The 26,955-nt window shown below is 41.7% G+C and overlaps 3 protein-coding genes across 7 annotated transcripts; 2 read left to right on the forward strand and 1 right to left on the reverse strand.

The window, feature by feature from the left end:
- Positions 1-1,126: 1,126 nt before the first annotated feature.
- ZC2HC1C (zinc finger C2HC-type containing 1C) lies at positions 1,127-4,478 on the reverse strand. The gene is made up of 3 exons (XM_027637786.1): positions 4,333-4,478; positions 2,636-3,854; positions 1,127-1,958 (listed from the first exon to the last, which is right to left on the reverse strand). Exons 2-3 carry the CDS (start codon positions 3,845-3,847, stop codon positions 1,689-1,691), a joined length of 1,482 nt encoding a protein of 493 aa, XP_027493587.1. The 5' UTR covers positions 3,848-3,854; positions 4,333-4,478; the 3' UTR covers positions 1,127-1,688.
- Positions 4,479-4,688: 210 nt separating this feature from the next.
- Positions 4,689-5,911, forward strand: ACYP1 (acylphosphatase 1). Its single transcript, XM_027637790.1, has 2 exons — positions 4,689-4,844; positions 5,263-5,911. Exons 1-2 carry the CDS (start codon positions 4,761-4,763, stop codon positions 5,476-5,478), a joined length of 300 nt encoding a protein of 99 aa, XP_027493591.1. The 5' UTR covers positions 4,689-4,760; the 3' UTR covers positions 5,479-5,911.
- Positions 5,912-6,139: 228 nt separating this feature from the next.
- On the forward strand, positions 6,140-26,810 carry MLH3 (mutL homolog 3). Of its 5 annotated transcripts, none has more exons than XM_027637783.1 (13): positions 6,140-6,222; positions 6,970-10,333; positions 13,822-13,920; positions 14,589-14,659; positions 15,627-15,731; positions 17,651-17,723; positions 18,375-18,446; positions 19,419-19,527; positions 22,614-22,773; positions 23,978-24,001; positions 24,203-24,284; positions 25,569-25,720; positions 26,299-26,810. In XM_027637783.1, exons 2-13 carry the CDS (start codon positions 7,042-7,044, stop codon positions 26,404-26,406), a joined length of 4,347 nt encoding a protein of 1,448 aa, XP_027493584.1. In that variant the 5' UTR covers positions 6,140-6,222; positions 6,970-7,041; the 3' UTR covers positions 26,407-26,810. The 5 variants fall into 5 exon arrangements, with proteins under 5 accessions (XP_027493584.1, XP_027493580.1, XP_027493582.1 ...); XM_027637779.1 differs by lacking the exon at positions 6,140-6,222 and adding an exon at positions 6,260-6,590; XM_027637781.1 differs by lacking the exon at positions 6,140-6,222 and adding an exon at positions 6,260-6,452.
- The last annotated feature ends 145 nt before the right edge of the window (positions 26,811-26,955 follow it).

Below are 26,955 nucleotides of genomic sequence, written 5' to 3' on the forward strand. Positions count from 1 at the left end.
AAGACTTAAAGTTCATCAGAGATTTGGATGCTGAAAATGCATCATGTCTTTGAGAGGGAGATTGTACTGCAGGAGCACAAGAGGAAGCTAAACTGGCGTGAATAATGTACCTTGAGTAGTGTCAGGGTAACTAACCCTGATAGCAAAGCAGCACAGCAAATCTCTGTGCCCAGCATGATACTTTGGCTAAACTGTTACTAAGTTTTAAGCCAGTTATCAGAGACTTTCTGGATGCTGAAACAATAGCTCAGCAAATAGGAGTGAACTGCCCATGGTTAGCTCTGAAATGAAGCCTGGTGATTTAACTTCACTAACTTTTGTTTAATCTACAGTTTCAATCTCAGCATTAGCTCTTTGCCTGTCACTTATGAGAAGTCCCCAACAGATGGGTTTATTTTATGACATCAAATACTTTGTGCGTATCCATGTCACCATTTGCACTCTGCTGACCTTTAGAGTCCACTGAATACAGTCAATAAAACATAGTGTGAGGTAAAGAGTTAACATTACAAGACAGGAAGTGGTGCTGAATTTTTTAGCTACTGTGTTCAATTATACCTCTCATGAATTCATGGAGGCTCGCATAAAGGTTCCAGTTTACCCCTTTCCTACCTCTTGTCACCCCCTGCTGTCCTGTTTTTTGAATATCTGAAGTTATTGGCCTTGCTTTTCCGATCAGTGTTTGGATACAACAAATTATTTTCCCTTGTTTAGAGTCTGTTTTTCCTCTCAGGTTTGTACACACATCACTGGCTGGCACAGTGCAGCACTGACCCTTTCTAGGACCTTCATGTTTCCTCAGGTGTGCCAAGGGATTGAGATTTCTGCCCACATATATATAAGGCAGAAGCCCTCCAACTTCTTTCAGGAGTCAGGTTCACCCATTGAAGACTGGAGTATTTCTGCATATTCAGCTTCTGACTATTTGACCTTAATCTAATTGCTTTTGATCTTTTCATAGGTTCCCATGAGCTGCTGCTATGTTACCGGAGGACTTGAAAAAGGAGCTGCTGGAATTTTTTTGTTTGTTTGCTTCTTGTTGCAACTTTCTCATACAAAGTAGTCATTCTTACTTTGAGAACACAGACCGCTATGTGACCATTTAAAACCACATTTACACAATGGAACCAGTTTAATATATTTAATAATCTGAATGTAGAAAAATAACATCTCAAGAAGAAAACAAAAGCAAGGTTATGTTTTTGTCATAATTCCCTACCATTGCAGCAACCGAGGTGAAAATAAGCAGATGATTCAAGAAAGGGTGCCAGCTTTGTTTTTACAGTTCCCTAGAAATTTGGCCTATTTTTTTTATATTAAATCTAACTCTTGATTGTGATGGTTGTTCTGTTGCCTCAAGGGCCTGGCTGGTTCAGAGTATCTCTGTTGTTCTATGCACATGAATTGACATACGGATTCAAACAGTAAGTGCCTGCTACTGCTAGCTTTTCTGAACCCCTGAATGTCTGATCCTAACCTTCTTGTGCTGAGGAAAGGGGCATCCCACGTGGGGCAACCCAAGGGCAAAGGTCAAAGTACACAAGTTCTAGTATTCTGCTTATACATCCTGAGCTGTTCACTAACTATACACACAATCTTGAGACTAGGGAAAGCACAAGTGTCTATAGCTGGAAACCTGGCAAAAAAGAGGCAGGGAATCCCAGCAGCAGGTACAGCTGGGCACTGCCTCAGCAGCGCCTTCTCTGGGGTGGGGGTGGGGGCCTATTCTTTATGGTTTTGCATTTGGGAATATGTCTCTCAGCTGCTTGGGGAGCAAACTGGCGTCCACAGTAGGTGCAGGCAACATAGTCTGGGTTTTCCATGGGAGGCAATGGAGGCAGGTCAGACACCTTCCCTCCCTTAGTGAGGACTTGCTGCAGCTGGCGGGCCTGGCACACGGTCTGGATGAAAGCCTCATGCTTCTGTTTCCAGTTGTTCCTTCTGGGTGGTGTCTCACTCTGCAGAAGGGAAAAGCAGTCAGAGCAACTGGGACCACTATCAGCTTCCATTCTCAATCTCGCATTTAGAGCCCATCTCAGGTCACCTGTCCCTGGGCATTCCTTGCTGATGTAAAACCCTCCCTGAGAAGCTGAGTCTCACAAAGGGAATCAACAAGACCAGCACCAAGGAGGATGTGAAGGAAATTCTGATGGAAACAACAGGACTTCTAAAGAGCTTGAAAGTAACCAGAAAAACAAGCAGTGGGGCCAAGGAACTGGAGAGGGTTGCTATAGCTGCTTTGCAGGAACAGAGCTGCATGTTTTCTCTGTCTTCCTTTTAAGAGACTGTGTTATTACCTGGATTTTCATTCAGCTCCCTGCAGCTCCTGATGTCACAGAGCTTTACTGCAGCAGAGCCAGTCTGCATCTTAACTACAGCAAGGAGTGAGCTTTCCCCAGGAGTACATCCTTAACACATTATAAAGACAAGACAGGACTGCCGGCTCCATCTATTAGATTTTAAATGGATCTATTTTTCCATTTGTCATAAACCTTTCAGAGGCAATAGCTGGACTGTATCCCTTAGCCCTGCATACATGTGAAGGTGCTCATGTCTCACTCAGAACTAGAAGCTGAGATGGACTGAATGCGAGCAGTAGATGTGGACCAAGGGAGGCAAATAGACTGCACATTACCTGAGGACTCCTTGCGCTCTTCCACTGCTGATACTGTTCCAGTTCTGTTCCTCTAGCTCTGGCCTTGCTGGAGTCAAACACTTTCCTCTTGGAGACTTGGTTCTTGCCACAGATACTCATGTGTTTCTCAAGCCTAGAGCAGAGAAACTTACGATTGCAGAAGCTGCACTGTCCAAGCCCCTCCTGCTCCACAGCATTGGCAGCCTGCACATACAGCATCTCTGCAGACAAGTGGTCACCAGAATCTTGGTCTGAGAGGGTGGAGCGAGAAGGGCTATGTTTTGGGGCCAGCTTTGAACAAGAAGCTAAATGCTCCATGGGTATGCTGTCTTGCATTTTGCTGTTATTGGTCACCAGTTGCTCCTTCCTGAGTTTCCCCACAGCCAGCTCTTGGGGGTGGTGAGTGGTGCCAGGCTTGGGGATAATGGCCTCTGCAGACTGTGCCCCACCAAAGACCCCACCACCTGGCCTCACTACAGCTCTGAAAGCTTTGTCTTCAGGGTGCCTTGCAGCCTTTTGCTCATGGGTCCTCTCAGCTCCACTGTCTCTTCTCTGCTCTGCCTTGATAAGCTCCTTCTCTCTTTGAACCCTCCTAAGTGTCTCCTTTGTTCTCCTCAGTTTCTCTTCAAGAAGGGCCTCTTTCTTTTGAATTGCCTCTTCTAGGTTCCTTCCATCTGCCTCCAACTTTAGGATGTAGGCCAGCTCTCTCCTGTATAGATGGGGGATTGATGGTTCAGGCTCTACTGCCCAAGGACAGAGTGCTGCAGATCTCCCTACTGGAGCCTTCCCTTTGCTCATTGAGCTTGATTTACTATTTGGAGTTTCCTGCATGTATGGGGAACTTCTGAGCTGTGCTGTGTTGACCACTGGAACACTCACACTGTTGTGGTGAGAGATTGGTTTCAGGGGATATGCACGGTCCACTCCTTCTTTCTGTCTGTCTAGTGATGTAGCTGACAGAGCACAGGCCTGCCTGGTGAGGTGCTTACTCTGTAGTCCAGCTGAACAGAAGCCTCCATGTCCGTATTGAGTGTTTTCTGCTGAAATAGCATAAGAACATCTTTGGCTCTTTTGGGCACAGGGATCCTTCAAACTTTCCTCTTTGTCAGTTATGAGTTCATGTTGAAAGTTGTTTTTCTGGTGTTTTAGCTGGGAACCAGGAACAATCTTAGTAGCTGCCACCACAGGAGCCACCGGTGGAAAAAAAGCCATTCAGTGCCTGAGAAAGAGCCTGAGGTTAGAAGCAAAGCCATTACAGCCTATCTTATCCAAAACTGGACAAATTTTCTCCTAATAGTCTATGGAGGCTATAGTGAGAGGTTATAATAAGTATTAGCAAAGGTTTTGTAACTTTTCTGTGTTCTAAAAGTCTTTACATTCCTTCCATCTAGGGAGCTCCCATGCTGCCTTTCCCAGTCCAAATCATTCATGCAGCCAGAAATAAGAAACACTTTTATTTCCCTTTCTGTCTGAGCCTTGCCTTATCGCGGTAGCAACAGAAATATGCCGCACTGACAGAGGAATTGTTACAGTCCCCAGGATAACGTGTCCCTTCAGTTTTGGCACTGTGATCCACCTGTGTGCCACACGGGTCTGACACGCAGGCGTCCGGCCAAGCTCGGCACAGTCTTCCCGTGGCTCGTCCTACATCCCCCGAGGTGTGCCGGGCGCACACGCCGAGGGGCGAGCGGGGTTACCTGCGGGGCCGCGCCCGGCGCTCCGCCCGGCCTCCCTCCTCGGCGAACTGCGTCGGCCCGAGAGCCCCGGCCCCTCCTGCCGCCGCCGCTGCTGCCCGCGGCCCCCGGGGCCCCGGTATGGAGCCGTGCCCGGAGCGGAGCCGTGCCTGGCGTGCTGTTGCCTGGAGACTGGCGCGAGACTCAGGATCGCTCCCTCGCCGCGCGAACGCTCCACCGCGGAAGGGGGCGGTGCCTGCGGGTGCCCCAAATGCATTATTCATGAGGGGGTGCTTATGCATTATTCATAAGGCGGCGAATGAGAGATCGGTCCGACTCCGAGCCCGCTCTTCATTGGCCGCAGGGCCCAGTGAGGCCTCGCCCCCAGCGGCGCGGCGCAGGCGCAGCGGGACGCGGCGGAGGCAGGAGGAGGGGGTGGAGGACGTGCCGCCATGGCGGAGGGCGAGGCATTGGTGTCTGTGGACTACGAGGTGTTCGGCAAGGTGCAGGGCGTGTTCTTTCGCAAGTACACACAGGTGCGTGCCGCGGGCCCGGGGGGCGGTCGGCCCTACCTGCCAGCCTGCGCCGTGCCCACTGCCAGCCCGTCCTGCGGGCACCTCCGAGGGGCTGAGCCGCGGGCGGGCGGGTGGGTCGTGGCCGCGGCCCCGGGCCGGGCTCCAGCCTCTGCTGCAGCGGGGCCGGCATCGCGGTGCTGCTGGCAGCCCGGCCGGGTTATGTAAGCATGGCTGAAGAGTGCATCTCAGCCCCAGTTTTTCGCGTGAAAGAATATAATGAGTAGTTGGGCGAATCCTGTGCTCCTTTCCTGCTGCCTGACCCAGAAACTTGCTTGGAGGCCTGTGCGTCACCAACAAAATTGGCTCCTGTATGTGAATGTTGGTTTGTTGCTCTGTTACAGTTTGGATAACCTCATTTTGCTCTGCATTGTCTTCTCAGGGGGAGGCTAAGAGACTAGGACTCGTTGGCTGGGTCCAAAATACCAGCCATGGCACTGTGCAAGGGCAAATCCAGGGCCCAACTGCCAGGGTGCGGGAGCTGCAGGAATGGCTCAAGAAGATAGGAAGTCCCCAGTCCCGCATCAGCCGAGCGGAGTTCAGCAATGAGAAGAAGATTGAGGCTCTAGAGCACAAGGATTTCCAGATTTTGAAGTGACTTTGTCCAGAAAGAAGCAAAATCTGGAGCGGGAGCTACCCTCACGGAACATTTCCTCTCTTCCCCGCTCGTTCAGTCAGCCAGTATTCAGCTCTAGAGAGTTTTATTTTACTACATTTCTAATTTATTGTTTTGCTGCACTGTAAGTCTGACGCTCAGCCTGTCACAGAATTCTAGCGGGTAGAGGAAGAGCTGTGCTGTCTTTGTTAAAGGGGCTGTTCAGGGGCAGAGCCTCTGTTTCTAAGTGCACACAGTGTGTGGGGTCATTCGTGAGTGGAATCTGTATGTGTAGAGTGTGGCGCTGACGTGAAGAAAGTCACAGGATCAATGTTGACACAGAAAATTGCTAAAAACATCATGTCTGTGCACTAAATGCCTGAGAAACAACTTACTTTGTTCACGTTTTCTGTAGAATAAAGTTGCTTGCAGCTCACCTCCTGTGTGGAATGGGTGTGTTGCTTGGGGGGCTGAGTGGATGGCAGCCCTCGGAGCGGGATCTCGTTGCAGATACCCGCCCTGGTGGGAGAGCGGGGTTGTCCCGAGGAGCCTTCCGGTGCCACTCTGCGGGAATGGCCCGTGGGAAGGCGTGTTTCCCACAGCCTTGCAGAGCTTCCGGCCGGGGCGGGAACTACAACTCCCGGCGTGCCCTTCTAGATTCCCCCTTCTCCCCCTCTTTCGCGCGCAGGTGCGCACGCGCCGTCGGCCTGTGGGAGGAGCTGCACGCGGGCCCGGCGGCCCGGCACGGTTGGTCTCGCGCCGCGGCGGTTGCGGGAGCGCCCCGGTCCGGCGGGTGCTGAGGGAGCGGGGCCGGGACGGGGAGCGGGAGCAGAGGGGGCTCTGGACGTGAGGGGAGGGCGCCCTCCTCAGCCCCCGGGGCCAGGGAGCCTCTGGAGTCCTGTCACAGCGGCGGCACTGGATCCCCAGAAAGGGCGAAGGCCACTAGTAAAGCAGTAGGCGTCAAGGACTGGGAAATAGTGGGTTCCTTTTCCATGAACAGCTTGCTCACTGCCTGACACCCGTTCCCGAGCCTGCTTTACTCCCTTCCTCGACAAGTAGCAGCAGATGCTATTTGATCAGGATGAGGCACTGTGAATTTATGTGGGGACATTGAGGTAAAAACTAAAGGAAAGCAGCTCTCTGCCCAGTTCTTGGTGATATTTATGCGATAGTTCCTTCTTCAGAATTACAGTAGAAGACTCTTGCTTGCAGGTCCTTTGAGTTTTTCCTCGTACGGTAGGAGTTTGGTTTGGGTACATTAAGTTTGAGAACCAAGTATCTTATTAGTGATGAGCTTAGATTCTGGCTCTGGCCATTTGCCCTGAGGGCACTGACAGAGCCTGAGCAGGAAAGTAATCACAGAGGAAGCCTCTGAATGTCAGGAAAACTAAGCAAAGTGTATTTATGAGAGTGAATGCAAAAAATGAAAGCTTTTTCAGGCCTTCAATTTGTATTTCTTTAATTTTATTTTTCCCCCTTTTCTCTCCACCCAAGGTGTTCTTTTAAGGAACATGGAGCAGTGAGCTCCCCACAGTTTCTTGTGTTTCTCATCTATCAGATTTTGACATGATCAAACCTTTGGTGGAAGATGTGCGAGCCAGGCTGCGTTCTGGAGTGACCGTCAGCTCCCTTGGCCAGTGTGTTGAGGAGCTTGTCCTCAATAGCATTGATGCCAAAGCAACATGTGTAGCTATCAGGGTGGATTTGGAAGCTTTTAAGATCCAGGTGGTGGACAATGGCTCCGGGATGGGGAAAGAGGACTTAAAGGCTATTGGAAAGAGGTACTTCACCAGCAAGTGCAGCTCAGTGGGAGACTTGGAGAAACTGACATTCTATGGCTTCAGAGGGGAGGCTGTGGCAAGTATAGCCAACATGGCCAGTGTAGTGGAAATTTCATCTAAGACCAGCAGGACAGCCAAAACCTTTGTGAAGCTATTTCACAACGGGCAAGCACTGGAAGTATGTGAAGCTGAATTGAACAGACCAAGTGGCGGAACTACAGTCACTGTGTGTAATCTGTTCCATCAGTTACCGGTGAGGAGAAAGTGTATGGATCCTGTGTTAGAATTTGAAAGAGTGAGACAGAAGATAGAGGCTGTTTCGCTAATGCATCCTTCTGTTTCCCTTTCTTTAAGGAACGATGTTTCTTGTTCTATGGTGCTTCAGCTCCCTAAGACAAGAGATGTATGCTCTCGGTTTTGTCAAATTTATGGACTGGGCAGATCCCAAAAGTTGCGACAAATAAATCACAAGTCTGGGGGATTCGAGATAAGTGGTTTTATCAGTACTGAGGGACATTACAATAAGAATATGCAGTTCTTGTACGTGAATAGAAGGCTTGTTTTAAAGACAAGAATACATAAACTAATTGATTTTTTATTAAGAAAAGAAAGTGTAATTTGCAAAGCAAAAGGCGTCCCTGCAAGCCGACAGGCTGGTTCAAGTCCTGGCCACCATCGCTGTGGGCCAGAGTTGTATGGGATCTTTATTCTCAATGTGACCTGTGCATACAGTGACTACGATGTGTGCCTGGAACCTGCAAAGACTCTAATTGAGTTCCAGAACTGGGATGTTCTTCTAACTTGCGTAGAGGAAGGAGTGAAAATATTTTTAAAACAAGAACATTTATTTATTGAACCGTGTAGTGAGGACATCAGAGAATTTAATGAAGGTAATGACTTTTGTTTGCACAACGCTCCAGTTCTGAAGGCCTCAATCCTTGACAAGAAGAGCATCCAAGAAAGTTTCAAGAAAGCATGTGATGAAATTGTGGATTCCTATGAAATGTGTACCTTGCAATCGAAAGATGTCAAAAGGAAGGCCATTACTGGAAAAAAAAATTCCAGTCTTACAGAGGCAGGTAAAAATGTACAGGAAAATGAAATCACCCCAAATCAGAAGACTGCTGAGTTATCTGACCCATTTAGAAACAATAAAGCAGACATTCCATTGCCCGATGAAGATGACACAGCTTCTGATTTAATTAAATCAAATACCTCAGAACAGGAGCCAAAATACTCTAACAGTTCCCAAAAAGCATCTGATACTCATCTGAAACCTTCAGAAAGTCTTCATTCCTCTTTCAGTGGAGGGGCCAGATCAGAAATAAGAGAAATAGACAATTGTGGTGACCTGCAGGATTGTGCTCAGAATAACATAAAAGATGTGGACAGCCACCAAGGCAAAGTAAGACAGAAAAGCAATAAGGTCTGTGTTTTAAATAAGAATGTTATTCAGTCACTGCCCGAGAGAGAAGACCCTACTGAAACAGCAGTGGGACCTGAAACTGTCTCTGGAAATTCAATGATGAGACACTGTAATGTAAGAAGAGGCAGGGAAACAGCTGAAGTGATAGGTGATGCCAGAAGAGAGGCTGTTAGTTCAATACCATCAAAGCTGTCCTCTACAGGCCTCATAAGATGTGTTATGCAAAGTGAGCCCCCACATGATTCTGAACAAACAGAAGCAAGTCTTGCATTAAACACACAGTGTAGGCCTGGCTCTGTCGGTGACAAGGATATTTTTGGCCACAAATTGAATGTTGCTATTCAGTCTTTAAATGATAGGGGTATTTCCAGTAATACAAATAAAGAATATACAGCTTCTTATACCAGAGGAGCATGCATGACTGATGGTAATAGGAACAAAACTTTGTCTCATCAGGTAAGGGGGGAAATAGCCATGCCTACTGCCACAAGTAAAAGAGGTTATGAAACATTGAATGATACAGAATTGCCACTGCCAACTTCTTCAGGTATTCCTCACAAGAAAATTGTTATAAAAAGCACTAGAAGGCAAATAACCGTGCCAAGGCCTCAGTCCTCTAAGAAACTGAGCATGACCACGCAGCTGGGTTCGTTAGAAAAGTTCAGGAGGTATTATGGGAGAGTCGAGTCTGTGCTACCAACACCCATGTCACAGCGAAGTGAATTAGATCTCACGGTTCTTAATTCACAAACTAATTGTGACTTTTCAAAGAATGGCAGCGTCAATCGTGGTAATTTGAGCACTTGTGAAATTCCACCTGTGGAAGGTACAGATTCTAATAACACTAGCCAAGCTTTTGGTTCTTTGGAAAAGACTTTACTTTGCAGTGGAGAAACATCACAGGACAAACGAACCCTTTGTCAGAGTCCTTTGACATTGTCTGATTATTCCCTGGTTAGTAAAAAAAACCCAAGTTGTAAAAGACCTTCAGGATCTTTATCATCCAAACTGTCTAGACTGAAAACTGACCACAAAGAAGTAGAACAACTTGGTGAACAATTCCAACAAGACTCAAATAGAAAAGATGACCGCTCTTTTGGTCTTGAATCCTCAAATAATGATTTTTTGTATAACACTTGTCAAACTTATAAATCCTCAGTGGAAAAAGTGGGAGAACGTAATGACAGTGTTTCTAAGGGGATTACGTGCTCGCAATCAGATGATGCGGTAGCAGAGTCTGTGGAGAGTTCTGTCAGCTTGTCACCACTCAGCAGTGTAGAAGGGGAATACACAGTCTCTTCAGGCAGTATTTTATCATTGCCTGCTAAAAATGATTGTACTAGCACAATCTGTAAAGATAAAAGTACATTAGATGAATCCTCAGAACAAGATAATAAAGATACTGAGGTTCCCCAAGTGACCTTACAAAGTAACTTGGAATTCTCTGCAGACAACGCAAGCACAGGCAATTCCAGGAGTGATTTGTGTTGTTCTGTCTGGCTGCAAGATTTTGATGCTTCTTCGGGTAAGACAATATACATCAATAAAGCAACTGGACTGAGCACCTACGGCACTCCTCCTAGTGAAAGATTTCAAGCTGCCTGTATTCAAGATATCACAACAATGGCTGTGAATGTTGTTTCAGAGAATGGTAAGAGGGGTGGGGGTGGTTGTAAAAATGGGATGAGGAAAAGTGTGTAAAATAATCTTGCTGACAGCGTCTAGGACTTTGTACTGAAATAGGCACTGCCTTACATGTAGTAGCTGCATGGAAAACAGGAAAGTGTTGGGAACTATGGAGACAGTAAAATATTAATGTTAAATATATAAAAGATAATTTTTAATAAGTGATTAAAAAAATGTTGGTATCACGTCAATTAACAAACAGCTGCCTAGTTATCACTGGGCATCATAACATTCACTGTGATCACAGTTATGTGTACTTGTTGTCATATATAATGTGAGAAACATATTTCAAAGTAAATATACCAGAAAAATACTGTGGTTTTTACTGTTTTGTCCTAAACAGTTATGTTTCTGAGGATATGTTCTTGCAGAGACTTGTATTAAAATGATCTTTTTTCAGTTTGCAGATAAAATTTAAAGCAACCCTTGAGAGGTGAACAAAAATCTAACTTCACTATGAATGTGTAGTTTCCTTTCCATGGAATTTGGAAGGCAGGCTGTTCCTTCACAGTTTGTAGCAGATGTTGTACAGCATTGTTGGTGGCTTTTCCATTAGCAAAAGGACACTGCTTTGTACTGGTTTTCCAGGGGTATGGTGTTCATGAGTCTTCGTTGATCTATGTGGCAGGTTTTGACTTTCCACGTCCTTCTGATCTGGCTCAGCAGAATACTGTCCTTGATAATTTTCCTTTCCAGGGATATATCTCTGTTTTCAAGTTGTTCTTTGTTCTGTGTATAGGCAATTTTTATGAGCAAAGATGCAGCCATTCCTCATGTAGACTCTATTTCTACTGCATAATTTGTTTTGAAAAAGTAGTTTGGACTTCTTTCTAGACAGTTCTGTAAAATATTTGTCTAATCAATCCTCATAGCTTCTGGTTTGTTCCATTTTTGTCTGTTATTTCCTTCTTTGTCACTAGTCACAGAAACAGTGGTTGCAATTGATAAGTTATTCCCTTTAAGTGTAATAATTGATGCCAACAATTTTTAATATATATTGTGTTCCATTGAAGAAAATTTCATGCAAGTTTTTATTAGGTAAAGCTACTTGCAAGCACAAAGATACACTCCTTGACTAACACTTTTAATTTCTGTGGTTTGCCAATTTTATTGCTCACAGTGGTGTTTAGTAGCTGGCCAAAGCCCTGAGTTGTAGAAGTTGACTTTCTATCCAGAATGTTTGGGTAGTGCATTCATGTTTATAAAGGGAATACCTCACGTACCCTTATGCTTTCAGATGATGTATAGTCTGTAGGCTTTCAAGATGTATATTGTGTTGTATCTTTTTACCTCCCATGGTACCTCCATTGTTCTTTTTTAGCCTCATCATTGGTGTTACTCTCTGTTGTATCAGTGGTGCCAGTCTTTCTTAACCCTGTCACTTTTTTGGTGAGGTGTCTGCTTTTTTGCTTTTCTTAGATTGAGGGTCAGACCTCCCAAACCTTCACGAGGTATTTGAACTGTGGCTAGACCCTATAGATCTTAGGTTTTCAAAGTTCAACAGATATGTTCTTTCACATGTTTTTCAAGCAAAGGATAGTCCTTCCTTTCAGCCATAGGAATAAACATAACTGTGTCTTAACACAACATTCGCATCTCCTGATGTTGAGCACTGTTTGGACTGCTGGTAAGACCCAGGAGCAGAATGATTTCTTCACTTGCTATATATGCTTTCAGTTTGCTCTTTGAAGTAGTGTCAGTAAGCCCATGGTGTTGACTTAGAATTTCATAGCTCCATGATTTATTAAGAACAGCATCTCATATACAATTTTAGGGAAATTAGTTACTGACAGGTAGAAGGAGGTAAGAATAATGCATGTCCTCTTTTCCATGACAGCAGTAGCCATCTGCCATCTTTTCCAGTCACAAGCCACGTGCTCAACAAAGATGCTGGATTTTGTAGGTTAGAGTCTGACATCTTTGTACCGATTAAACTGATCGCTACAGGAAATTTTATCAGGCTTCATTTCACCATCAGATGCCTTTTTGAATAATGCATTTGCAGTAGGATAACATCCCAGTTCAACTTCGTCTTCGTTGCTACACCAGCTATGTTTGCAGTTTTTGTTACTTATATTATTCTCTGTTGTTGCATTGGTATATCCTAATGATCTAATTGAGGCAAGTGAAAATGAATGCTCAAGTATGGTAATTGTACAGGGTTTGCCTGTACAAAGTAGATACATTGTTATCCTCAACACCTTTTTTGATGTTACTTGTCAGAAGAATCATATTAATTATATCTCTGCCAGCTCTGAAATCTCACTGGCCTTTGAGCAAGAAAATCAGTCCTAACTTTATGAACAATATATATCCTGAACAAGGATTTTCCCTGCAAGAAGAAACAGGGAGATGACTCTTTGTCTATTACGTGTATAAAATACTGGACTTGTGCTGATATAAATGATAGATTCTTGAGAGTTAATATCTTTCCATGACAGTAACCATAAAAGTTCTGTCAAAGTCTGAATTAGGCAGCATTCTTCAATTTGCCACAGTTTACCAGGAACCATGTCAGGCCATCTTGTCCTCGGTTCTGGGTTTTGTGGCAGTGGGATACTGAGTTACTCTCCGGTGCTGGGCTGCTGGTTTGGATTCTCAGAGGACTCTCAGTCCCCAGGGTAGGACCGTCACTGATCCTCACTGGAATGGAGCCAACAGTCAGGAGTCTGTGGCCTGGTCTAAGATCTCATAGAGCCTTTTCACACTGAGCTTATCAGCACACAGCTGCTTTTCTTTGGCGTTATCACTCTGCCACTTTTCCTGAATGCACACCCTTAATTTCTCAGTAGAAGGGAACTTTATTAATTCATTATTATTTCACAAAGAATAGAAGTCTGAATTGTACTAAAGGAAGGGTGAAATGTTTACCACTGTGCTGGAAATGTGAGCCACTTTTCTTAATACTCTTGATAACAATACAGGTTTGTAATATTAAATCATTTCTGGGTGAGTAGGAACATGTTGTTAGGCTAATTGTGATATCTCATGGGGGCTCACTGACTTGTAGTTTTCAGTTTTACAAATTCCTGATAACTGTATTAAATACTGATAGGAATGGTGATATATTGACAGTTTTGCTACTCCTCAATAGAGGGAATTCAATGGTGTTTTGATCTCTGGTAGACTGCTATATGTCTCCTCTTTTTCTTTGGGGATGACACTTCTGATTGCACTAATTCTGGAAATAATTGCTACCAGTTTAAAGCAGCAGCCAATTTTTAAGTACAGTCCTGCAGAAGCCATGGTAATATTTCTAAATATGTTTTCTGATGCAGGTGTGTCTGATAATTCTCAGCTTTTTACATATATGTCAATACTGCACAACCTGTGGGATGCTCTAATTTGTGTAGGGCTAAGCACATGCTGCTTTATAAGAATATAATAATTGTATAGCTTTTAGTAATTTTGCATGCTTTTGATTCTGCAGCAGTACATTTATTTTGTGTTTAGGGTTTCAGTTCAGATGCCATCCTTTTAGAAGTGAGATTGTGTTACCCTTCCTTCCTAGACCTCAAAATGAGAAGACTCAGGCAAGCCAGGATCTGAGAGGTAGGGCCAGCTTTCCAGGACATAGTGTTCTGTGGTAAAAACAAATCAAAGAATTCTCCCAGATGTCCCAACAGGAACCCAGAATTACTCAAGGTCTGTTAACAATGGGACTGTGTGAGTCATCTCAAATCTAGAACTGGGAAAAAAAACTTTTAGGGTTGAAGGCAGGTTAGGGGATACTTATTTACAGGATGAAATACCCAGTTCTTTGTTGAATTCTGTCAGTAGTTTAAAGAATAATTACCTAATCCCTTCTTTGTACTCATTCCAACTTTGGAATGTGACAAATAGCTTCAATCCTCACCTTTTTTTTTTTTTTTCAGTGGAAAGGATGAAATAATCTTTTTGGTATGTAACTTTGTCCAGAGGGAGTGGGTAGCTAAACAGGTCTTTCTTTCCCTACACACTGCCCCCACCCCCCCAGCCATTTCCAGGCCTCTTGAATTGTGCTGCAGCATTTTTAGGAGTCAGAAAGCTGCACAGTACCCTTCCTAGTTAAAGCAGACAGTACAGAAGCCTAGTCTCATATTCCCTTATTTATTTGTACACTCTCCCCCTTTTTATGGAAGTAAAAAATTAAATAGTACTTGTGTGAGATAGAGGTACCCAACAAACCTTCTACTGACAGATGGTGATAGTCCCTCTATTATCTGTGTGTTCTTTCCTAGATGTTAAAGGGGAGTCTCTCCAGTCATTGCTTTTGGAATGGGATAATCCTGTTTTTGTTCCCTGCCCAGAGGTAAGTATTACCTTGCATCTCATGCTAAAATAGGAATCATTTTAACCTGTTATTTTCTGACATTGGGACCAAAATTGCAATTATTGTAATTGTTGCATATAAGTTATTCAGAGATATATTAGACAATAGACCTGGCAGTTTTGTGTTTTTAGAGACTGTTTAGATGCAAGTCATTGTTGTGGATTTATTCAAAGTCAGAGATGCAGGTATCAGGCTAATCTTTTACCTTATGTCGTTTCAAAAGCAAAACATTATAAGCTGTCTTCCCTCTACAGAGATAGTTGTCTTAAAATCAAAAGCTATCGAATGGCAACATAGTGTGGACAGAGCTAAATAACCCAGGTTTCTTTCTCTGGGATGCAATGGGTCTTAAAAGTGTATTTTTCTATAGCTGTTTTTATAGCCTGGCAGGATTACAGCCTATGAGAGAAAAACAATGTTGGAGCTTTCTGAGAAACTTCCTTTGCTGTCATGAGGTAGCATTATCTTTAATCCTCATGTTGTGTGCTTATAAACATATGTATGTAACCATTTCCACCTGCAAACAATAGGGATGGAGCAGCAAACCACCTGCTGGTGAGTTTCTGGAAGGGAACAGTTCTGTTCAGTCCTTTGGGTGACGTGGTCTCTGACTCATTTCAGGGCAATACATCTTTTGTAATGAGATCCACTGAGAGCTCACGTAGGCTGATATTTAACTTCAGCTTTGCTATAGGTACTTGAAATCAGCTGAATGCATTGAAGTTATCAGGTAATATCCAGATGGGAAAAATATTTGGGGATAGAAGCAGAGGGATTGCAGGATGGCTTTTTAGCTAGTGTTATTCTTGTGTAGAAAGCTCGGTTTGCAAGATACAGTTATTTCCAGTTTTTATTAAAACTGGGTTTTTTTGAATAATCAATATGTGTTTGGGATTTTTTGACATATCCCTTACAGCCTGTTTGATCTGTAATTCTCTTTTTACAGATTGCAGTTGATGTGACCAGTGGTCAGGCCGACAATCTGGCTGTGAAAATTCACAATATCTTGTATCCTTATCGTTTCACCAAAGACATGGTTCATTCAATGCAGGTACAATATAATCTATCCTTTTATTACTGGTTTTATTGTATTACTAGCTTTCACCCACAAATTCCCACTCAGCATATAGGATTTGCTGATGTTTGTACCTGGTAGGAAAGACATATTCAGGAAAACAGATCATATTGCTAATTTTCACAAGCAGTAACAGAAATCTTGGTTGCTGTGTGATGACAGCAGATACATATGTCATGCCAGATATTAGTATCATCTCATGGTTAATCAGCTATCTGCAAGTGACTCTAAAATTACTTGACTAGTATGGTTAAGTCAAAATCAAGAGAGAGCCCTGCTACTGCTGCTTGGAAACACTACTAACTAAATGATAGCAATGGACAGTTTTTTATATTTGTTGTAGGCATTTGTTTAGTTCTCTGTTTCTCTATCTGAAATCTCTGTCCTGTATCTTCCATTTTTGTTGACCTTAGAAATTTAATTCCCCAGCAGAGTGATTTCAAAAGCAAATTCCAGATTTAAAACTTGAAATTACACCTTAAGATTTATATCTGCCCTTAAAAGTGAATTTTAAATATGGCAAAATGGCATCATAACATCAAGCTTAACTGTTTTAGTGCTTTTTTTATCAGATGTTTTGAATATTGACTTAAAAGCAAATGTAAATGTATGGCTTCAACTTACATTCTTTGATAGTTTGCCTGGGTAGAAATACCAGAGTGGATTCTCTCCCTTTCTTGCATCCCAGTGACAAAAGGCTTACAGGCTCAGTTAGCATTATTCTTATGGAGTCAGGTTGCTGACTTCAAGATTGCAGGTTCTGACTGTGTGGGGCATTGTAATGTTGATCTCCAGGGTGGACAAGGATCCACATGATTCCCTTAATTATGTTGTGAGTGCAGGAATAACAGGAGTAAATAAAGTTACTGTAGCGAACAGTTTATGTTTCAGAAAGACAGGAGAGGAAAGAGGGAAAATGGAAGGTACCATTACCACTTCCCATCTCTGAAAAATCTGAATACTGCCTTCAGTACCCTATAGCAGTTTTGAGAATATCAGTAGAAGAGACCAAAAGCACAAAACATTGTGTCATGTGACAGGAAAAGAATAAAAAAAATCATTAATGTCTTGCATCCCTGCAAAGAAATGAATCATCTATTAATTTTTACCTAGCAGATGAACAATGCACATGTTGTGAGACAGAGAATTCAGAGTGAGCTCTGTCTATATGAGCTGGGGAGAAATTCCTCTGTAACATCTCATCTGAATATTTGAAATCTAACAATAAGATACTGAAAGCATTGTGCACCTCTTCTCAGTTGCTCTGGTTGATTTCTGATGCTTGAGGGGAAGGTGAAATCAAGACACGGAGGCAAATTCTACATCAAAAAATGAGGAGGAAAAAAGTTTCCTGTCTTCTGCAGATGATCAGCAGGTTAAGAAGGGTTGTTTTCATTCTCTTTTGGTGGTATCAACAATTAAAATACTCTGAGTCACTGTGCACAGCTTTCATTCCCAACTCAAGGAGGTTTCTACAACCTTCAAGAACAACTAGCATGCTTGCCCTTATGACTATCTTTGAAAAAATTGATCCAGAGTTATTTTTTTTTATATTTTGAAACTTTCTCTTAACTCCAGATGAAACTGTTTCATGACCATTTAATGGTAATTTGATCTTCTGCTGGTATTATGTTTTAGCTTAAATAATTTCTGCCTTTTCCATGTTTAGTCCCCCACTGTATTTATAAAAAAATAACTATATACCTTCTCAGTCTAGTTTTGCTAGGCCAAATCCTTTAAGCCTTTTGGGTTGGGAAAGATGTGGCTTCCACTCCCCTAGTCGTCCTGCTAGGTATTTGTTGCTCTTGATCCATTTTGATTGTTGTTTCTTTTGTTTGCCTTCATTTTAAAAATAATTTTACTGCTCTGTAATGATTTTTATGAGTACCTTACAGGTTCTTCAGCAAGTGGACAATAAATTTATCGCTTGTTTAATTAACACTAGGAATGAAATGGATAAAAAGGCAGGTAAGAGTGGTTGGTAGCATGAAGCTATGTTGACTGTCAAGTGTGGTTAGATTGCAGAGGGAACACTGTTCTCTTTGTAATCTCTTCTTGCTTTGGGATGATATTCTGAGTAGAGGAAAATGTTAGGCTTCGCTTGAAATTTCTTGGATCTTCTTTATCTTTATTTTGGACGTTGATGAGTGTTCCTACTGCCTTCAGATTAATGTTATAAAAATAGATTGTACTCAAATTGCTAACATCCTTCAGACTCAGTTCACAGTGTCTGGACATACTCATTGTTGAAGCTCTCTGAAGCTGTACAAAAAAGGCATTCAAAATCAGTAGGTTTTGTAACATTTTAAAAGACTGTATTAAACAGAACAGTTTGTGGATGATTCAGCTTTCTTTATGAAGTTAGATGAAGATGTCAATAGACAAGAGTTTCTGACTCAATTTAATTACCTTAATTTAACCACCAATTTGGATCACTAAATTTCTGTTCTATAGTGACTTTATGTTCTGCCAACACAGCCTCCTCCTCACTTTGTTTCTGTGAAACAGGCTGATAGTTATCTTCTAAATGTGGCCTCTGGGAAGTGGTTATTCTTCCTGATCCGTGCAGTTGTCTGGTACAAATTTGCCTATTTCTCATCTGTTGTGATACGTTTTTAGATGGAAACCTCTTAATTTTGGTGGACCAACATGCAGCTCATGAACGGATCCGCTTGGAGCAGCTTATTGCAGGTGAGAATTCAGGTGGTCTTAGAAAAAAAGATAATCAGAGCACAGAAAAGTACAGATGAGCTGTCTAGGGTGTATGGAACCAATAAGATATTAATTTGCCACCTTTATCCTGATCCCTAGGAGAGTGCAGACATTCAGTATCTGTAACAGTCATAATATTGGCAGCTGAAAATTGTTACAGCATTTCCAAAAATAGAAGATATATTCCCTACCCACAGAACTATTGAACTAAAATAGTCCTGACATAATGAAAGAGCAGGAAGACTGATAGGAAAAACAATGAAGAGGAAATAGAACAACATCAATAAGTTTATGTGGTTATGCTGGGAAGAATAAGACGTGGTATGCAGAGTAAAGAGCATAGTTAATTTGGTTCCTTTTTAGTTGAATACTGTGCTTAAAGCTTAAAATTTCCGCAGTCTGAAACTGTTTGCAAAGGGATAATAGTCTTCTGTGTAAGCTCATTAGCCATTGGTTTCAGTGTTAAAAAGCACAATAGCCATCCATCAAGTACTTTAAAATCGTTGACCTTCTCTTTCATCAACAAATACTGCGTAGTTCCTGCAAAGAGTGTTCCAGGAACTCTGCTCTTTTTGGTCAGGTACTGAAAAAATTAAAGACTGAAGGGAGAAATGCTTAATGAATAGTATTTTAACTCCATTTATATTGGACTTTTCTGTGAAAAAATTGCTCCGAGTTGAACCAAATATATCAGTGGGGTTTTTTTTGCTATTTAGGGTGACTCTTTTTTGAAACTGGTGGGAAAAAAACAAAGTGGCATTAACCAGCCCTTCCCCAGAGACTGGATGTCTGGTTTGTGACATTCCCAGTCCTCCACAAGTTTCAGGAGAAGGCATTCTGTGGTCACTTTTTAATCCAAGCAGGGGATTACAAGCCAAACCAGAGGGTCATTAAGGGTAATGCCTGCGTAAATATTTTAAGAGGGGATGCTTCTAACTGTTTCATTCACAGATTCCTATGAGAAGGAAACTTCAGCATGTGGCAAGAAGAAAATACTGTCATCCTCCATCTCTCCCCCTTTGGAGATTGAAGTTACAGAAGAGCAAAGAAGATTTCTACGGTTAGTAATGGCAAATAGCTCTAAATTTTTGGGGATGTCTCTGTTGACCAGGAGGATCTCTGTGTATTGCTGGGTTGCCATGAAGCTCAGGGGAGAAGTTGTTGATTCTTTCCTGAGCCAAGCCCAATTGGCTCTGTCTGTGCTGAGGAAAATAGATATGCTTCTTCGGCACGTTGTTACAACATCTCGAGTCAAAACCCTGTGGTGTGCCATTTCTGTGCCTTTGTAATGTGCCCTGATTTCCCTGGGAAAATAAACCTTCATGTGTGGGCCAAAGCAGCCTCCAACAGTTCCTGCTGTCTGGGGCTCAGGACTTGGGAGTGCACAATGGAGTGTGGTGCCCATAGTGTCAGCTTAGGTACTGATTTTACAGATAATGTTTGAGAAGAGAAGGATGGGGTATGGAAAGTTTGTATTGGGAATCCTTCAAAAACACATTCCTTATTCCTAGGCGCCTGACAAGAGTAGTTGAGGAACACTGTTTCCCAAATGTTTCAGAATGGTGGCCTCACTACTATTAGGATATTTAACTTTTGTACTGCAACAGTTTAGATACAGATTTGATGTTGGGCTGTTGAAGATCTCTTGGACAGTAATCAAACTTTTTCCCCCCCAGATCCCTGTCTGTCACCTGCCACATGCACTTGTGGGGGTTTTTCTCACTGCACTGTTCGTTGTTTGCAGGTGAAGTTCTGTCAGGACTACCTCATTACTGTTCTTTTTTTCTTTTTTGGGATGCCTTTAGTAAATTCAACAGCTTCTAAATCAGACCTTATTAAGATTGTTGCCTGTTAAAGTGTACACTTGCTCCATGTTGTTCACAGTTCAGTAATATTTAAATGCTTTCATTGTTCCCACCTCTTAATGATGATCTTGCTAACATTACAATATTTTGTAATGCCTTTTGTTCAACTTTGATTTATTTTTGCGCTCATCTGTGAGTGTCTTCCATTGGAGTGTCTTCCATTTCTGGTATATCTACTTTTGAGAATGGATGGCCAAAATTGAAGACAATATACCAAATGAGGGTATCCCATTGCTTCATACAGTAGCTTTTTAGCTGTGCCCATATTTTTTGTTTATTATATCCACACCTGATATTTTGTCTGCTTTTTTGGCTACTGCTGCTTGCATGAACTGTGTATCTATTGATCATCATGACAGAGAAACACAGAGTCGTGGGGGTTATTTTTTTATTTTTTGCTATTTATGTAGAAGCCAACCAAAAGTAGAAATAGATTAAATTATTCTGATAATTTTTATTTATTTTTCTTTAAGAGCAGTTTTTCTGTCATTTTTCATTATTCCTTTTTTGTTCATCCTACAGATTTCATTCATCATTTTTCTACTTGTTTTAAATTCTGATTGAGTTCAACTTTGTCTCTGTTCTCAGTTAACCTAAATAATTTCATGTTTTCTACAAATTTGCTTGCTTGACCATGTCCCTTTTCCATATCGTTAATAAAGTCATGAAGACACACATCAAGATTCATGTTGAACATTGACCATCTGTTGCCAGCATACCTTCTTTCCTAGTTGCTAAATCATGACGAATGTTACTTCTCTGTGCGTGACGACTTTTTCCTTTGCTTTTTTTAGCTGCTTTTAAGAGGAGGCATCAAAGTGTTTTTGAAAGAGCTAATAAATTCTGAGAGCTACTTTTCTTCATCAGCTAAATCACAAATATTCTACAAAAATCAGTAAGAAAGTACATCAGAAAGGCATGTTTTTCTTTTAAGGGCACTGGCTGAATATTCAGCACAGAGGATACCGGTTGTGATTTTCAGTTAATGCTTAAGATAATTGATTGATAATTGATAAGCAAGAAGATTACTAGTGGTGGGCTAGACTGGTGCTGGCTTACAAGTACTTCTATTGTGTGACTTTATAATTTTTTAGTATGTGTTAGCAGTTTATCCCTTTGCAATCACTCTGTGAGACTATCATTACTAAAAGGTAATGAATTAAAAGTATAATGTAAAAATCTAAAGTCTGTTGTTATTGTTACTGGCAGACTATGAATGTATTCTGTGGTAAATTTTGATGTAATGAAATAAATTAACATGTCTAAAAGACCTTTCTCTTCAGCTATGGTTGCAATATAATAGTTCAGCTGGATCTCTGGTTCACCTGCAGCTTTGGTTCTGTTTGTTGACTGAGCATTGTAGTAATGCGTTGTTCTGTTGACTCTCTTGAACTTCCTTCTTTATTTTTTCCCTTAATTAAAAAAAACCACAAACCTGATTGACTTCAATAGCTGCTTGGATTTTGTCATTTTCCTACAATGGGCTTTCTCTGTCTTTCTGTGCACTCTTCTTTTTTTGGGTAGAATTACACAAGCCATCTCCATATGGAGGCTAATAATTGTATTATTCTTGTGACTGATTTTAGTAAGTTTAGATTAACTTCTTCCTTTGTTCAAAGAATTTCTTTTCTAAAACTGACCTTTACCACCTTTCATAGAATATTCCCTGAATTAAAAAGATAAAGTTGTTTTCATTTTGAAGATAAGTTCTCATCTGACTGTGAAGTCTCATTTTTGTGTGTATTTTTCCATCCACAGGTTGACATATGTCATCATTAGCTGGAGGTTGTTCTTCCCTGTGTTCTCTTTGCTTACGGAATATAAAGTTCATTAAACCATTATAAATATCTTACAGTATTTTTTCCATTTTAAGTACTTGCTAATACATGTCATTTGAAACCACAGTTGTTTTAGGTTAAAGCAGTCTTAATGCTGTGTAATTTTAATATTTGGAATGTTTGTGTGTTGAACCAGGCACCTTGTGCATCTTCAAAAAAGGGTAGATTTATAAATTTAGACATAAAGCTTCTCTCCAAATAATACAGGAACTCTTAAATCTTGTGCTTTTGGAGCATGAAAAATACATGTTTGATTGGAGTGGAAAAACATGGCTGAATGTAGGCTGAAAGGGCAAAAGTACTTGGAATCTCATGATGTATGGATTTTGAGATGGGAAACTGTTACAGGAAGAAATATATGTGGAGTACAGAAATATTTACCTACGCTGTGAAGACATAGCTACTGTGATTGATGTCTTATTTCTGGGGTTTTTTTCCCTCAGATGCTGCAACAAAAATTTGGTGGACTTGGGTCTTGAATTATTGTTTCCTGAGGCAAACAGCTCCTTGATTCTTGTGAGGAAAGTGCCAATGTGTTTTATGGAAAGAGAAGCCAATGAATTACGACGGAAAAGACAACCTATTACTAAAAGTATTGTGGAGGTCAGCTATGGATGTGGGTGAAGTTACAGTACTAGGTCTTGTTCTGGCCCCGGGTATTACAGTATCTCTGTTAGGAGGGAGATGGTGTCCCTTGGCAAATTCGAGTGCCATTCCTTTCACTAGCTCATTAGTCCTACAATGGAAATCACTGAACTATAACTGAAATGACAGGAGACTGTTTCAGACTTGGATAATGGAAAAGCTAAGAAAAATTATACATAGGACAGATGTTTCAACAGTTTACTGCTTGTGAATGCTGAATGAACAGTAAATGCTTGAAGGAACAGTAAAATTATTAAATTCTAACAAACGGTATTTATGTATCAGCAGTATTAAAGTTCTTTTCTTGAAATCTCTCCATGGGCAGTGCAGCTTCCTAAAAAACACTGTTCCAGATGTTTTGCAGTGTGAGGGAGAAATTTCTGAACTGATTACTTGCGTTTTCCATTGTAAACCGTCCTCCACAATCACAGCTGCTCTTAAACTTCTTAAAAATTGTTTCTGGAGTACCACAGACATTGGGCTGAGTTGAGAATCTGTCCAATCTTGCCATACATCTCTTTTGATATAAAAACAAGAAACAGAGAAGTTGATTAATTTGATTAAATTTTCTTTTCCAACCTTGCTGTAATCGCTAAGAACTCAAAATGCACTCTCCTGATGTGATTTGGGAGTCAAGAGTATCAGAAGTGGCAGAGGAGGGGATCAAATGTGTGCATTACGAGCACTCATTCTTAGCTGATGCCTCAAGATCTCATGAGCATTTTGGCAGATCTATTCTGCAGTCCTTTTTATTTTAATTAGATCTTGATGCAGCTGTTCAGGATTAATTATGAATTCATTGCATTTTAGATATCAGAAATGAAATCCACAGGGACTAATTATTATCCAAAGAAGAAAGGGCAGCTATTCAAAGATAACATGCATTTTGTGGCACTCTGAGAGATGAGTTCCATTATGCCCATTCTGCAGATAGGAAAGTGATGCAGAGAGAAACCAAGTGATTGGTCTGAAGTCTGATAGGATACTTGTGAGAGGTCAGGACTTCCACCTAGATCTTTCACACTGTGGTCAGTGTACTATCAAAAGCATAATTTTTCCTGGTTCTGGCAGTTACACAGTAAATGATGCACAGATGGGGACAAAGTAGGGTAGAGGGATGAAAGGGAGAAATAACAACTGATATTACCTTTTTTCTTTTCAGGAGCTTATTCAAGAGCAAATTGAGGTGAGTTGCTCTCTGCTTCTTAAGTTGACTGTAACAATCCAAAGCTTACTGCATGAACCAAAGGGAGTGTGTTCAGCCTCAGGTGACAGAGGTGGGCTAGATAATCCACTAGCTTGTCCTCATTTTTAGTTGCCTTTGTGTTACAGTTCTTTGTTCTCATATTAAATGGAAAGTAAGATAATGTTCCCTTTCTGCTTTTAGCTAGTGCAGACCACAGGAGGAGGAGCACGAGGGGCACTGCCTCTGACGTTTCTGAAGGTGTTAGCTTCCCAGGCCTGTCATGGTAGGGAAACTACTTTTCTTTCATTCTTCTCTTTCTTTTTTTGAACCTTTCTGTTTCTACACTACATCCTCCCTGGGGCAGTGTTTTCAGGATGTGCTTGCAGATATAGCAGGAATACAGACTGTGTATTTCTTAGGGATGAAGAGGTAATAGTCTTATCATGGACAGCACTGAGGGACAAGCAATACTGCTCTGATTTATTCGTGTATGGGCCTAACATACTTTCCAACCTTCACATGAAACATAGGTAGAATACAGTTCTGAGACACAGTCATCTCTGTGAACTCTGAACCATTCAAATAACAGCTCTATGAAGTGCCAAGGGGGGAATGTGCTGAAATCTGCTTGAAAGCAAGTGGGAAAGAAAACTTAGCTGCTCTTTCCAAACTTTTTATTTCCTTTAAGTATCAAAAGTGCTAGTTTAACTCTGCCTGTGACCTCTCAGGTACATTTGGAAGGAGTGCAGTAAAATTTACATGTTCTCAGGGACTGTTGCTGTCCAGTACCTGGCAAAGAGCAGACCTTAAAAGGTGTAGACTGCAGTAGCTCCAGGCTCTTGCAGCAGTTCCGATGCTATATAGAATATCAACATCATGCTGTAGGGGTAAACATGAACCACAAGCATCTGTTTTCTCAAGTGTCACTGCATTCTACAATTGGCAGTCAATACATTTTCTTTTTTTAATATCTAAAAAAGTCCCATGGCTGGAAGGCAGATTGCAAATGGTCTTGTTCCTCTGTGAAGGCTAAAATTTGCAAACACCTCTAAAATGACTCCCTACTGTTCTGCTTGGATTTCCTCTGCATGCCATTTAGTGCTCACCTATGAAAAAGGACTTACTGGCAGGGCTAGCATTTGGTCTCAGAAGTGATGCCTGTCAGTGGCAGCCACACAGAACCAATAAAGCCTGTGGAACTGATATTAGCTGCTGTCTTGGTTTAATACTTTTTGATATGTGAACTGGTCTTCAGCCATAACACACACATAAAAGCAAAAAAGCCCACTTGCTTCCTATGACATCACCTGAAAAACCAAAACCTAATAATTTTACCATCCATTGAACGTGGGTTAGGTGAAAGTTTAGGCCGTGGAAAGCTGATCCTTATGCATCAGGCTGTTTAATTGACCCAAGCCCCAAGTCTGCCATACTGCAGCCTTTGGGTTACCTTTGCAGCCTACCAGCTAATCTTTGGGAAATGCCTTGTTTTAGTGAAAACCACAGTTGTAGAGGGAAGTGGAATTCTCTTTAGCAGCATGTGCAAGAATTTGTATATTTTTTTCAGGAGCTATTAAGTTTAATGAGCATTTGACTTTGGAGGAGAGCTGTGGGCTTATTGAAGCTTTGTCATCTTGCAAGCTGCCCTTCCAGTGTGCTCATGGAAGACCTTCCATGCTACCTCTTGCAGACATAGACCATCTACAGCAGGAAGAACAGGTACTGTGTTAGAAACACCTCTGGTAATCTGCACTCTGGATTATCAGAGGCACATCACGTAGTGTGTTAGAACTAGAATAGGCCGGTTTGAAAACCCCTCCACTGGCTTTATATTACTTGACTTTTTACATATTGTTACCAGTCAGAACATTTTAGAACTCTGATATTCTACTAGTGGCAAAGATGCTAATTTAAAAAAAAAAAGCCTACTTCCTCAAAGTGTAAGATGCTATAAAATGGGGGAAAAACAAAGGAATAGCAACACTTACTATAAAATCATAGAGTGGTTTGGGTTGGAAGAGATTTTAAAGATCATCTAGTTCCAACCCCACCTGCCATGGGCAGGAATGCCTTCCACTAGATCAAGTTACATTTAAATTTAAAACAAAGTCATTACTCCTCCCTTTTGCTATTACTGTGCTTATTGTTATTAATTGGATTCTGTTGAAAGTCAGATGGGATTTTGAATTAGATATTAGAAAAACTTTGGAATGACAGTATTAGGGCAAAGAGTATAGAAACCTTGAAGTTCATTTACTCACTGATGATTTAGTGCTTCTCAATTTTTCTCCCTCCAGCCTAAACCTAATTTGACTAGACTGCGGAAGATGGTGCGAGCATGGCAGCTATTTGGAAAAAAAGGACCCTATTCAAAAAAAGTTAAGACTGTAAGCTGCAACCACTAGAAATGTTGGTATGATCCATGAGCCTTGTTGTTAAACAATATCCTGTGTGGAGCCAAGTTCTGAGCCAGTGCATTCACCAAAGTTCTGCTCCAGGTACTGACCTAAGAAGCAGAGACCAGCCAGGAGAACATGGCAGGAGAAGCCCACCCCTTGTAGCCTGGAGAAGCATCTTCAACATTAAGGAATTGTGCTCTATGTCTGGGCCCTATGTCAGTGCTTGATTCGTGGATGCAAGGAGTTGCAGAAACTCGCAGTTACTAAAGTAAAGCACTTTTTTCCTGCAAGCACAGCATGATTCTGCATAATAGAGGAATTGAATTTGTGTATTTAATGAAATAGTGTATTTAATGAAAGTGCTTTGAAAATTGGGAGGTATTTCTTAATAAAATTAATACTAAACTCACTCTTTGGGCTCATGGCAGTGTTTGGAATGAGGACCAACCAGCTTCATAGCATATATAGACCAACTTAGAATCAAAAGAACATTTAACTGGGCAATGAATGACACACCCAGATGCTTTCTCCAGCTCCTCGGAGTTTGCACTCTTG

The sequence above is a fragment of the Corapipo altera genome, unplaced genomic scaffold (assembly GCF_003945725.1).
Source record: "Corapipo altera isolate COAL_440 unplaced genomic scaffold, ASM394572v1 23, whole genome shotgun sequence".
NCBI lineage: Eukaryota > Metazoa > Chordata > Aves > Passeriformes > Pipridae > Corapipo > Corapipo altera.